Source organism: Carettochelys insculpta, chromosome 3 (assembly GCF_033958435.1).
Source record: "Carettochelys insculpta isolate YL-2023 chromosome 3, ASM3395843v1, whole genome shotgun sequence".
NCBI classification, from domain to species: Eukaryota; Metazoa; Chordata; order Testudines; family Carettochelyidae; genus Carettochelys; species Carettochelys insculpta.
This window is the reverse complement of record NC_134139.1, coordinates 159,761,804-159,776,228: the sequence shown is the minus strand read 5'-3', so window position 1 is coordinate 159,776,228 and position 14,425 is coordinate 159,761,804. Positions and strand designations below refer to the sequence as shown.

The following is a 14,425-nucleotide window of genomic DNA, read 5'->3' as shown; positions in this document are numbered from 1 at the left end:
AAGCACTTCCACTAACTTCAGTAGTCTTTTTCAATGGCCTGATCTCATGGCCATTGAAGTCAATGGGATCTTTCCTTTAACTACAGTGAACATTGGATTGTACACTTAATAATTGCACCTTAAAGTCCAAATGTTCAAAGTAACTGGTGATTTTGGGTGCTTCATTTTTTGAAGATGCCTTTTGAGTCACAGAAAGTGCTGTTGAATCTGGGCCAAAGAAAAATCAGTAGGCAAAAAGTGTAGACAATCATACCTCAGAAGTTTAAAAAGATTAAATTAGATCTGCACCTGAAAATATGGATTCTTATCTGACCTTTAGTCAAATATTTATGGCCCAGTTTATCCCTAGTTTATTTTCACCAATATCAATGAGAAGTACTACATGACTGGTGCTTTGTTTTGTTACAACATCAACGGAATTAAAGCAAGGATAAATTTAGTTCTTTCCATCTTCTTCATTGTGAGGCAAATTTAGCACTATTACTTCTTGTTTTTGTGCGGGCAAAGCATTTTGCAAGAATAGCATCTTGTGAGACTTTAGTTCTTTTACTTCCATTCTGAGTTAGAATAAAGACTTAAAAGACGTGTTTTCTGAATATTTATGAATCTGCAAAATACAAAAAGTTGATTTGGTATCCGTGGACTATCAAAAGCTCCTACTGAACTTAAGGAAACTCAGATCCTCCCCAGGAATCAGTGAGGGTTTCCTCTTGAAAGAGTCCTCATTGGCACTGAAACGTAAATGTTACAGTATTGTAACATTAATGCATGTTGCTGGCATGGGATCCTTAGGACAGTCTTTAAACATGCTTTTGTTTTGTAAAAATGAATAAAATTCATAGATAGATAGATAAAAGTTGTCTGCTCAGGAGACTACATACATTTCTTAGGCAATCCCACTATGGGTTTTGTAGCAAGCAAACACAGAATAAAGAACTCTTGATAATATAGTATATCTACATCAGTCCCTCACAGCCAGAATGATAATCCTCATTTACTAGTATGGTATCATATAAAACAATATCAATTTGGATTGAATATTCATAGAAATGGCTGACATTTTATAAGAACCTAACACAGAGAATAGTCTACAACCCCCAAAAGTCTGCTGGCATAGTGTAAAAGGACAACTTTGAGGGACAGCTATCATTTCATTGTTGCACGTTAGTTTAGCTGTCATCTATGTTAATTATGGTATTTTTGCCTTAACAACAGACAGAAAAAACTCAAAGAAAGTCTACCTTGACAAACATCCACGTGAGGTATCTAGTCTTGACACACAGCTGATATTTGTCATATGTAGTAAAGTTGTGAGGCTTCTTGTTTGTGAAGTGCTTTGAGATCATTTTATGCAAAACAACATGGAAGAGGAAAGTAATTGTGTGTGACAATTTCTTTTGGAGGGATATTGCTCTAATTCAAGAAAAATTATACCAGCCCCTAAATACAGCTTACTTTTGACAGTTGGGCAGGAAAACAGTCATGGAATACTTGTTAGTTAGGAAATGAATATGAAAATGAAAAAATGAATATGTTTGTATAATAGACCCCTGACTTGAGTGGACTTTACTTATTAATATTTTATATTAATGCAAGTCGAGTCACGGGGGGACCCTGCTTCTCTGTGCTCTGCCTTGCCGCTTACCCCTGTGGGACCTGCCTACCAGTAATGCACTACTGGCTGGCTCAGGGTCTTCTCAGGAGAGAACTCCCACCTCTCGGCTGCCCAGGGCTGCAGAGCCAGGGGTGGGGAATGGCAGGTGCAGCAGTCAAGGCAAGCAGCTAAACACTGGAAGGGGCTCGTGGCCCTTTGGCTCCAGCCAGTGGCTCCAGCTCCCACTGCAGGCAGGTGGGTGGGGCTAGGTTAACGGAGGGGCGGGGTCACCTCCTGTTCCAGCCGCCATGGTCTCAGCACTGAACAGTCATGGCACCCTGGCCATCCCACAGCCACCTCTGACATCCCCAGCCACCCAGTCCCCACCTCCCCGTGGAGCCTTTAGTGGCCTGGAGCCTGTGGCAGCCAGCAGGAACAGAGCAGCCCAAGTGCTGCATATGGTGAGAGTGTGTGAGTTGCTCCCAATGGGGGAGAGGAGGAGGCATCTGCGTGTGTATGTAAGTCCGGGAGAGTACGGGGGACACCAGGGCTGCCTTCTCCTTCTGCATCTCCCAAAGCTGGGTCTGGCCTGGCAGGCTGGGCTGGGGCTGAGCTGCGGCCTGGCCAGCTCCCAACCCCATTGCTGCAGGGATTCCCCCATTACCAGCAGCTACCTGGAGGTGGAGCTGGCAGCCCCACCCCCACCTTGAGTTTCATGAAATTCAAATTACATGTGGTTCCTCGGGAAAGTAATTCTCGTGCAAGTCAGGGGTTTACTGTATGTAGAAGCAATTACTTGTCCTGCTATTATCAGAGACTCCCCCCATTTTATTTATGTTAATTTTAATAAACTTTTTACATTTTATTAAATTTATTAAATACATGCCTAATGTTTGACATAAATGTTTTGTATAAATATTTGGTTAATAGAGCTTTGAGTCAAATTAGATATTTCCCCCACAAGATACTGAATATAAAAAATAGGGAGATACCCTCCTACCTCTGTTGTGGACAGTCATCTAGTAAGCTGCATTTGAGACAGCTTTCCAGGTATTCCAAAAATTATAATCTATGTTCTGAAACTGGCTTTCTGTTTGCCTTATGCAAATCAAGTATAGTTTTTGCATATGGGGGAAAAGGAGCTAATATTACTTATCTGCTTGGTAGGCACACTGTGGCTACGTCTACACGTGAAGCCTACATCAAAGTAGCCTATTTCGATGTGGCGACATCAAAATAGGCTATTTCGATGAATAACGTCTACACGTCCTCCAGGGCTGGCAACGTCGATGTTGAACATCGATGTTGTGTAGCACCACATCGAAATAGGTGCAGCGAGGGAACGTCTACACGCCACAGTAGCACACATCGAAATAAGGGTGCCAGGCACAGCTGCAGACAGTCACAGGACAGACTCAACAGCCAGCTGCTCCCTTAAAGGGCCCCTCCCAGACACACTTGCACTAAACAGCACAAGATACACAGAGCCGACAACGAGTTGCAGACCCTGTGCATGCAGCATGAATCTCCTGCTGCAGCAGCAGCAGCCAGAAGCCCTGGGCTAAGGGCTGCTGCCCACGGTGACCATAGAGCCCCGCAGGGGCTGGAGAGACAGTGTCTCTCAACCCCACAGCTGATGGCTGCCATGGAGGACCCCACAATTTCGACGTTGCGGGACGCGGATCGTCTACACGGTCCCTACTTCAACGTTGAACGTCGAAGTAGGGCGCTATTCCGATCCCCTCATGAGGTTAGCAACTTCGACGTCTCGCCGCCTAACGTCGAAGTTAACTTCGAAATAGCGCCTGAAGTGTGTAGCCGCGACGGGCGCTATTTCGAAGTTAGTGCCGCTACTTCGAAGTAGCGTGCATGTGTAGACACAGCTTGTGAGTGTTAATTGGTTAATGTTTGTATAGGTCCTAGAAGATGAAAAGCTCTGTTTAGGTACTAAGTGTTATTTTTATGTGCTAAATGGTTATTGTATGGTGATGCCTCTGACAATGAAGCTATTCATCTTGGAGCTATATCATTGTTTTCTATGTGTTTTAGGGTTCACGACACAGTGGGTGCAGTTGCTATAGACTGTGAAGGTAACCTGGCATGTGCAACATCCACTGGAGGCATCACAAACAAAATGGTTGGACGTGTTGGCGACACTCCTGTCATAGGTATGAAAAGGTGTAGTACAAGCAGAGAGAGGCTTAGCAAAGAATCAAAAGATTAAAACATTTTTCGGACACGTAAGAACATAGAACATAAGAACAGCCACACTGGGTCAGATCAAAGGTCCATCTAGCTCAGTATCCTGTCTTCCAACAGACTCCAATGCCAAGATGCCCCAGAGGAAGTGAACAGAACAGGTAATCTTCAAAGTGATCATTTTCCTGTCATCCCTTTCCAGCCTCATGACAAACGGGGGCTAGAGGCATCATTCCTTACCCATCCTGGCTATATTTATTAGCTTTAATTTATTATGTTCTCATTGTCACAGCGAGCTCAGCTTGCGCCCAGCGCGGGACAAAGAGAGAACCCTGATTGGCAATGGCAGATAGGCACCAATTCCCTCTCTAGGCAAGAAGTGCTCACCAACTCCCTTATCCCAGATCTTGCCCCTATTCCAGCCCTTCCCCTGAATTCCCAACCTTTCTTTTTCTGCTCCCTATTCTGCCCCCCTCTTCCCACCCACTTCCCCTAGCCCACCCCACCCTGTTCCTCCCTCCCAGAGCCCCTTACATGCTGCAAAAGAGCAGCTTGTGACAGGTGATGGGAAGATAGGAGGAGTTGATTGGGGAGGCAACCAGTGGGCAAGAGGTACTGCAGGGGAAGGAAGATAGGGTAGAGCTTGGCGGGTGCTGGGCGCCTGCTAACTTTTCTCTGTGGGTGCATACACAGAGTCAACACCTATGCTTTGGCATGTCTTCCTGTATCAGCTGTGCCTAGTGCAGGCTCGTTAGAGTAATGAATCTAGGCCACAGTGAGCTGAGCAGATAATGCTTTTATACATTTATAGAGCCAGGCTGAACATTTATTCAAATACACATTTACAGCAGTGAGGGATTAGACCTGGAGACCTTTCCAGATGTGAGAGAGACAATTTATATCCCCTTGAAATTCAAGGAATGTATTTTGCCTGGAAATTTTACTCAAGATGTGAATAGCGCACCCTCTTTCAGCAGCTGACACCTCTGATTTTAAACTGCTTACCTGTACAAAGGTTTTTAAATTTCATTTTTTTAACAGACTTAGAAAAAATATTGCTACTGGCAAGTTAGCATATAAATGTATATTGAGATTAATATGTACAGGGGATCACAATAAATTGCAACTGAGGGAGAAGAAGCTGAGTACTGGAGAGGGAATGACAATACGACTCTGAATAATTTTGACCTTGGATTACCTGAACTGTATGCTCATGGTTTGGGCCTGATTAATATTTTTTGCACTGCTATGGGAGAATAATGAATCCTTGAGGTTTATTACTGCTCTCTATAAATCCATGGTATGTCCACATCTTGAATACTGTGTGCAGAATGTACAGAAGTGGTAGCCCCATCTTAAAAAAAGAGAAAGAAAAAAAGATATTTTGCAATTGGAAAAGGCACAGAAAAGGGCAACAAAATGATTAAGGGCATAAAACAGCTTCTGCATAAATCTGCCCTTTATATGACTCCCAAGAGGCACCCACTAGGAGGCATCTACTGGGCTGACAGGGTTGTTTCTGGGCAAAGTGGAATTTCCCTTCTGCCTGAAGCATCATTTTCTGTCTTGAGGTGGGCTGGGGTCTATCTTGGATGAAGAAAAAATGAATATGAACCCACCCGAGCAAAGGTATCAATGTATGAAGGAGGCAGTGATGGCAGAACAAAGATTCCCTCCCACAGAGTCTTCTAGGGGAGTGATTTCAAGGGTGTCTACAGACATCATGAAAATCCAAGCAGGAACTGGATAAGAACTTCCCTGCTTGCAGACAGTCAAATTGGCCAAACCCCACCTCAGCTGCAAGAAATGCCGATTACAGGGAGAAAACCAACATCTTCAGTGACAAATGAGGGTGAGCCTAACTGTAAAGAGGGAAGGAACAGGAAGAGAAGACACAATTGTGGACACAATTGTGAAATGTATACTGGTGACTCTAAAGAGGAAAGAATGGGTGGGAACAGCTTTCTGCGTGCCTGCATTCAAACTCAAGTATGCTGTAAAGCTAACTAAATTTATCTCAGTCTTTATACCTGAGCTAACAGACATACTTCTGGCACTAACCTGGGCATTGAATTTACAGCCAGCTGCTCAGGTCGTTCTGTCTGATGCCACATCAGGGCTGCAGACATTATGCTATGGGAAGTCTGATAGTAGAAAGAACATATTTAATGTAATATTAATCCTAACAAACAAACTGATACAACTGTATTCTACTGTAATAATAGTGTGGATTCCAATACATGTAGGAGTATCTAGCAGTGAATTGACAAAGAGGGAAAAAATGCTATCAACAAGCTCACCTAGAGTTCCCCATGAGCAAGCTGGAATGTGTACACTTACTCATTGCTAGGAAACAAATGGCAAGAACTGTAGGCACATGGAATGAAGGGAGGGGAAAGTTTCATGAATTATACTCAGTAGTTGAAAATGCTGGCATAATCAAAGCCCTGAGAGGAAGAACAAAAATGACACTCTTTATAATCTGAACAGGTCATTGTGGATTCATCATGAATCTGTTTCTAGTGAGGGTGGGCTATGTGAAACACACTATGTCTACACGTGCCCCAAACTTCGAAATGGCCATGCAAATGGCCATTTCGAAGTTTACTAATGAAGCGCTGAAATGCATATTCAGCGCTTCATTAGCATGCGGGCGGCAGCCGCGCTTCGAAATTGATGCTCCTTGCCGCCGCGCGGCGCGTCCAGACGGGGCTCCTTTTCAAAAGGATGCCGCCTACTTCGAAGTCCCCTTATTCCCATGAGCTCATTGGAATAAGGGGACTTCGAAGTAGGCGGCGTCCTTTCGAAAAGGAGCCCCGTCTGGACGCGGCGCGCGGCGGCAAGGCGCGTCAATTTCGAAGCGCGGCTGCCGCCCGCATGCTAATGAACCGCTGAATATGCATTTCAGCGCTTCATTAGTAAACTTCGAAATGGCCATTTGCATGGCCATTTCGAAGTTTGGGGCACGTGTAGACACAGCCAGAAGGTCCAGGACATGACAGATCATTTTAGAGTAAAATTTTCTTTGCAACTCTTGCCTGAAAGAGAAGGATAATCAGACCCAATTAAAACCACTATTCTGCAATTCTTTATAAATCTGGAGGGGTGGGAAACACTGATATTGTAACCTATCTATGAAATCCATTGGATGTCTGTCATAAATTCAGGAAGTGAGTTTGTTGCACCACAAAACCCAAAAAATAGAAAAAGGTGAAAAAGAGGTAGAAACAGCTAAGGAGTAACAACTCTCAGCCAGAGAGCAAGCCAACCACTCATTCTCCTTGTCCCTGAAAAATTAGTAACTCCCTTGAAGTTCCTATGGAAGATAAATATAAATTAAGGTTCTGTGGCTGAGGGGCCATTTGTCTTTTTTAATATTATGTTTGTAGAATCTGCCTTTTTTCTTGCTGATTTGATTAGAATTATTGTTGTGTGGTCAAGGTGTGACCCAAACAGCCTGAAATGGGACTCTTCCATGACTATTGAAGTTCCTAGTCCCTGAGCAGAGAAGTTTATAATTTACAGCCCATGAAGATGGCTGAGGCATTTCTCATGTCAGTTATTATTTCAGGCTATCTGCAGACATAGGCCCACTACATTGCAAAGGATTCAATAGATTCTTAGTTTTAAGTATTTTGCTTAGGTTTTTTTTTTCAAATGAAAGCCAAGCGTCAAATGAGATCATGTGACTCTCTGAGGGGGCCCTAATGCATGGACTGCCCTGCCTGGTGAATGTAACCCTGGTGATTTTTACCTTGACTAAGATTTTGTACTTAGTTTGAAGAGAGCAGTTGTTCAACTAAAACCCTGCAACAACAAATTATGCACAAGTATACAGAAAACCAATGACTAAGGCAAGAAATAACACAGTTACACAAGCTTCAGTAAAGATGACTGCAATGATATGAAGAGATGTCAAGAATGAACATGGACATGGATACCATACCTGATGTGCCAGGAATTAGAAACAGAGCAAGAGAGAGGACGAGTTGATTAAACACAATGAAGAATGACATAGCACAAAAAGGTTTAAAGATGAGCAGAACCCTGAAGCTGCTACAAGGCAGAAAGCAGGAGAAAGACTACATTTGGCTTTAACACCACAACTGAGCTGAGAGATGGGACTAATGATAGAGAAGCACTGGCAAATCTGCACACAGCCAAACTAAAGAATCCTTCAGGGGTAGGGGGTATATCTACACAGCAAAGACAAAATTAGAGCTGGCCCATGCCAGCTGCCTTCAGCTGATGGTGTTCAGGATGCAGGGCTGTTTTAGACTAGGGATTTGGGCTGAAGCCTGAACTCTGGGATCCTCCCAGCCCACCTGGTCCTAGACCCTTTTGCAGATTTTTCTTTGCTGTGTACACATATCCTCAATAAAAGTCAAATGAGTCAATGGCATGAGGATTAAAACTGATCCCAAAGGTGAAGTCTGGGGGGCTAGGCAATCTAACTGCAAAGGGAGAAGTTCAGTTAGTTGGACAAATGGTGCACTTTTAATTCAAGCAACCTTAGCTGAGTCCTGTCTTATAATGAAACAGTTTAGTCTACATCATAGTAAGCTTAGTACTATTTCAATTGTGGAGATTTTCTGCATCCCCTCCTACTCCTCTTAAAGACTTGTTTACCACTTTTGTGTTTTCTGCTATTTTATTTAAAGAAAACTTCTTAAATAACCTTCTCTAATGAGTAACATGTTGCATAGGTTTTCAGCATTTCAAACACATATGCATATTAATATAATTTGAAGATGAATTAAACTAGCAAAATTCCAGCTGAAAATCTGAGAGCTGTCAAGGGTAATAATAATATGCAAACTACAAAATTAATTGTACTTGTCTCCAGGATCTGAAGTCACAAAGAAGGTTTGCACGCTATTTGCATTAAATCACTGTAGCAGGCAGACTGTGTGTGCAATTGTTTGTGGACCTACAGTGCTGCAACCCCTCCTGTTATTTCATACCATTGGTTACTTTTCAATATCAGTGCAAGGTCCAGATGTACCTTAAGGATCAGGGCATCGGGGCTGCCAATTGCTCAGACTGTGCTGTGTTACTGGGAGGTTCTGCTAGCACCAATTTGTTCTTCTTGGCTATGTCTACACTAGAAGCAGCTGTCTACAGAAGTTACTGTTGGAAGAGATGTTCCTACAAAACTTCTGTTGACAGATCTTTTGATCTGATCTGTCGAAAAAAAGGCCCCTGGAGCATCTACACATCTTTTTTGTCGACAGCTTCTGTCAACAAAACACATTTTGTATGTAGATGCTCCATGAGTTTTGTCTACGTAACCTCAGTTTGGTGTACAAGGCTGCATCTAGACTGCCGTTCAGCACAGAGCTGCTGCTGACAGCGCTATGCTAATGACAGGTCACGAAATTTTAAATGGAGAACAATTTGCAAATTCACACAGCTAATTAGCATAGCCACACAAGATTTTACTGTCAGCAGGGGACGTGCTGGCAGTACAGAGACCATGTGGACGTACCTCTGCTAGCGAAGCCCTCCTCTGTCACCAGTCCCCTCCATCGCCATTTCTTTAGCCGTGCTAGTTTGCAAATGGTTCTCCATTTGCTATTTTGTGACCTATCATTCTCATAGCACTGCTGGCGGCACCATTGTGCTAAACAGCAGTCTAGACACACCCCAAGACTCTCTGGTGTTGACAAAGCCCTTATAAATAAAACTGGCTTTATGATACCTCTATCAATGTAGGGGCAGAAGAAATTTCCTGAAGCCTTTGTGACTGAAGTAGGCTTAATGGGCCAGGTCATTGCAATTCCTCTGATGTCAATGGAAGAATGCTGATTTATACCAGCACCCTTTTTGTGGGGATTTTGCCTCACAGCCCTTCCTTTTCCTACTCACTTCCTTTGAGATTTTTGTTATAATCATTGGCTATGGAGCCTCTGGTCCTTCAGAGAGCAAAAGGACTGTAACTTTAAGTGCACACCCATCAAAACCAGGTGCAGTCTGGCCTGTGACAGTGTATGGTGATGTTCTTTCAGTGTCCCACTCTGGCACAGGGAATCCCTTTGTTATCAAATTGCATGTACTAGGACATACCAAGCTTAGAATTCAGACTATAGCCCTTTATTTTGTAAACTCTTGGAGGCAGGGACCCTTTTTGGTTTTGTGTTCATAAAACACCTAGCACAATGTGGTTCTAGTTCAAGGCTGGGACTCCAAGGCATTCCTTCAACACACATTAATAATTAATAATAGCATCATACCGTGGTGCACTGGCTTGTTTTTGCTTAGAATAACTGCATTATGTGATAGTAAATATTACATCAATTTCATGTTCTTGTATTCTTACATTTTTTTCCTGCCGTGGAAATCTGTGGTCAGATTTAACTGACTAAATTGAATAATAATAAGTAATCGTGTTACTTCTGCTTGTCTCTGTTGGGATTTCTTCTACAATTTGAAATGTTGGTTGAGAAACTGGTATTGTTCATTAACCTGTATCTACATACAGGGGTTAATCATGCAGCTCTCAAGCAGGCAAAACTCCCACAGATATTCTTTTTCTTAAGAAACATCAACATTCGGCTTTAATGAAACTTCTTAAAGCCTGGAGCTTTCTAACAAGCAAATGCTTTTTGAGTCATTCAGTGTATAAACATATATTTATCTTAAATATCTTTGGAGTCATTCTGAATTCACAAAACCTTTTGCTATATTTTTAATCTGTAACCAATTAAAAAGTGTTCACATCATCTAGTTCATATTGCTGATGCTCAGTAACAAGATGTATGTCTCAAACCTTCCTAGGCTTCCTGTTCTGACATTTCTCTTCCTCTAAGGCTTCAGCTACACTGTGAACTAAGCATACGATCCTCCAGCTTGCATACACACAGAGGCATAGATTTCTTCAGTTCCCCAGGGGGTCCTCATCTTCTGCTCCTCCTGAGGCCCTGCCCCTACTCCACTCAAACCTCAGCTCCTACTTCCCCAAGTCTCAACTGCCTAACCCCAGCCCAACCTTTTTCTGCTCCCTTGCGAGGGCGGGAGAGTCACTGATCTGCGGGACTACCAGTGTATGCTGGACACCCATTCTATTTTACAGTGGCTTTTTGAACCCTGGAGCACCCAGGAGAGTTAGCAGCTATGAATACACCTACTGATGATCGCTGTCATTGAGGTAGCATGAGTATAAATAGCCATGTAGCTGGAGTAACGTTGGTGGTGGTGGCAGCAGATCCGTACCTTAGCCATGCAAATCATAAAATGTGCATGAAATTGGTGAACATGTATTCAGCACAGCTAAGCTATGTCTCTGTTGCTGCTATCTGCTCCCATGGCTACTTTGCTATTTATACTCAAGCCACCTCAATGAGATCTTCTACATGTATGTGTATAGAACAGGTGAATCATGCATCTCAAATATCCAGCCTTACACATTTTTAAGGTCAGGCTTCACAAAGCTCTTTCTGGGATTATTTAGTTGACATTGATCCTGCTTCAAGGAAGGGGTTGAACTAGATGAGCTCCCAAGGTAGCTTCCAACTTCAATCTTCTATAATTCTCTGATCTTAGAAAAGGTGTAGCCTTGGACAAAACAGAACAATTCTGTCTGTTTGCCCGTAAATTCTAGTAAAGTAAAGGTTTTACAAAGCCATTCACTGTGTTCAACTCCATGCTAGAGTACAGAATTTGTCCAGGATTCTGTTTTTTAACATGACTGATGCTCAGCTGTCTGGCTCTCTTCATGCTCTCATGACCTGTGTATCCAGCATTTATGCTCCCTTTAATGTCCATTCAGTGCCAAACTCCTAGGCTACGTCTACACTAGCCCCTTCCTTTTGGAAAGAGGATGGTAATGAGAGAGTTGGGAAGATGCTAATGTGGTGCTGCCATGAATACAGAGTGCCTCATTAGCATAATGGCGACCACGTGGAATTAGAAAGCGCTGCTTTTGAATTGCTCACCATCTGTGCAGATGGGGGCTTTTCAAAAGGACCCCTGGACTTTGAAAGCCTCTTCTTCCTATTTGGTTTTAGGAAAAAGGGGCTTTCAAAGTCTGGTGGGTCCTTTCAAAAGGCTCCCATCTACATGGGGAGTGCACAATTCAAAAGCGGCACTTTCGAATCCCACTCGGCCACCATTATGCTAATGAGGCACTGCATATTCAGGGTAGCACCTCACTGGCATCTTTCCAATTCACTCATTACCATGCCCCTTCCTAAAGGAGGGAACTAGTGTAGATGCAATCCTAAAGTTTAGAAGTATGCCTGTTCTGCATATTGAGACCTTTACTAAGATTTATTTGTATTCTGTACTAGTGTCAGAATGGTGCTATCTACAGCACATGATTTAAAAAGTCAAGCTTTTCCTTCCCAGTTATTTCACCAACAACTCCTGAGACTCCTCAGCATTTGGTCATAGGCTTCAGGAGCTTTCTCTGACATCTGGTATTGCTCACTTTTTTCTTTTCAAGAGAGCATCACCATCTTGCTGTTTACAGTCACGCACCCCATCATTTTCTCCTCAGGTCTCTTGGCTAAGACTGCACCTTTTATTCCAAATAGCTGCTCATCACAGAAACCCACCCTACCTAGGAGTGCAGAAGCTATGTTTCTTTGGAGACTTTGTAATATTTTCAAGTGAATACGTTCCTTAAGAAATATGCCGGTTTTACTGCCCTGGAGACTCAGGGGCTGTATCTACACTACAAAAATAACTTTGCAGTTGCTTACTTTGAAGTGTAACTTTGAAGTAAGCAACTTCGAAGCAGAGCATCTACACACACCCTACTTCCAAGTTGGGCTCCCTACTTCAAAGTTAACTTGTGGGAAAAATGTGTGTAGACTCTCTTCTGGCTACTTTGATGTAGTGCTTAACTTTGACGTTATTAAAGTTAGTTCCTAGTGTAGACGCATCCAGAGTGTTCTATTAATTACAGACGAAGTACAGCACAGGCAGTCTCACTGACAGTTTTTCCAGACTTCCTTATCAAAGTCTCTCTATCCTGACTGAGGGGCCACCCCATGAAAGAGAAGACCTCAGTTTTTAAGCTCATTCTAGTTTTGGATGCACTATTGATCTTATGCTGACAGATTACTACCTACTGTCCCAGTCCTTCAAACACTTACAAATGGGCCTGACTTTACTCACATGTGTTTTATCGATTTCAACATGAATAACTACATAACTAATATCAAATATGTGCAAAAGCATTTGTGGGAGCAGGATCTATTATGGTGACATTTTGATGTGACTGTCTGCCTGCAAGGAACTGGACTGAGATCACCATGTCATTCCATATAAGCCATCAAACAGCTACAATGATAAAATTTTCTTGAAATATAAGAACTCCTCTAGACTACTTGAAAGAAAAGAAATATTTCTCATCTCTAATACATGAAAAATCATAGTCTGGGATTTACATAAATTATAAAGAATCATGAGCCCTTCTAGTGGCTAGCAGCAATAGATAGCCCACTATGAATGAATAATGAAATGAACTTATACGCCTTTTATTTGTGACATTCAGGGGCTGTTCTGATATTGCAGTCAACACATTGACTATGAACTTTTATATTTTCTTCTAAATAATAATGATTTTCTTCAAGAAAGAAAAAACAAACTTAGCTTTTTCAAATATGTATCTAATAACTGGGAAAAGCTCTTTACTTTAAATGACTGTTCCTTAACAATTTTAATGATTGAACTAACACCTTAGGTCATATTTTCAAACAGCCTCCTTATATTACCCATATAATATAGTTTCGGATACCATCATTGCATGTATCTGCTAAGATAGAATCCTATTTGCATATACATAATTTAAGTGCCCAAATGAAGGTCTCAATGAGTGAAAAAAATACACTTGCAAATCATGTCAGTGTATATCTGAGGCCTGCTGATACGTAGGTCCATAGCTGAGACTTCCATACTTGCAGCAAAAGATACGTACTTTGTGGATCTTGTAGCAAGTTTGCCTAAACAAGTGGGATTATTTTTTCCTCTTTACCTGAAATATCGAGTGAACCCATTCATATTATCTATTTTTATACTGCTGAGGGAAGCAAAATGTTTACAGAAAACTTTTGTTTTAGGCAAAATGACATAAATTATTTCTCGGCTGCTTTATTGGTGCACTAGTAGAATGCTGAAAGGTTTTTGTTTTGGTTTGGTTTGGTTTGTTTTTTCTGCCCAGGACGTGGGGAGGAAAGGGAACAGCTTCTGGAAAAAAGGTCAATGTTTTGCTTTCCATGATGGAGAAAAAGAGCAGCACTATTCATATAGCATGAAATTCCCTCCTGTACCTAGGTCTTTCCCAAGAAATATGCATCACCAGTACATATAGGATTTAAGAGAGTACTGTATATAATGAGGATTTTTCCTGCAGTGAATGATGGACTGACAGTGCAGTCCATGGTTGTCTATGGACACATACAAGGTGTTTATCAATAAGATCCCAAATAATGGAAGGAGTTGTGACTACATTTGGGTGCTTTCTTTGGACTCCTCCCATGACAAAGCACATTAATTACTTCTGCAATGTTTTTCTGCAAATAGGTTCTGAAAATAAACTGAAATGTAATTGCTATCCCACTTTCCAGTGCCCAAGAAATAAACGAAAGTCAAATACTGTATCAGCTCATAGCTGGCAGCACGTGTTTC

General features: G+C 42.2%; 1 protein-coding gene across 2 annotated transcripts in view; it reads left to right on the top strand.

Annotated features, from left to right (window-relative positions):
• Positions 1–14,425, top strand: part of LOC142010532 (isoaspartyl peptidase/L-asparaginase-like) — a 240,730-nt gene that overhangs the window by 190,207 nt on the left and 36,098 nt on the right. For both annotated transcript variants that reach the window (XM_074988881.1, XM_074988879.1), the window contains exon 5: positions 3,644–3,762. In XM_074988881.1, the coding sequence (XP_074844982.1) occupies positions 3,644–3,762 (119 nt within the window). The remainder of the gene's footprint in view (positions 1–3,643; positions 3,763–14,425) is intronic.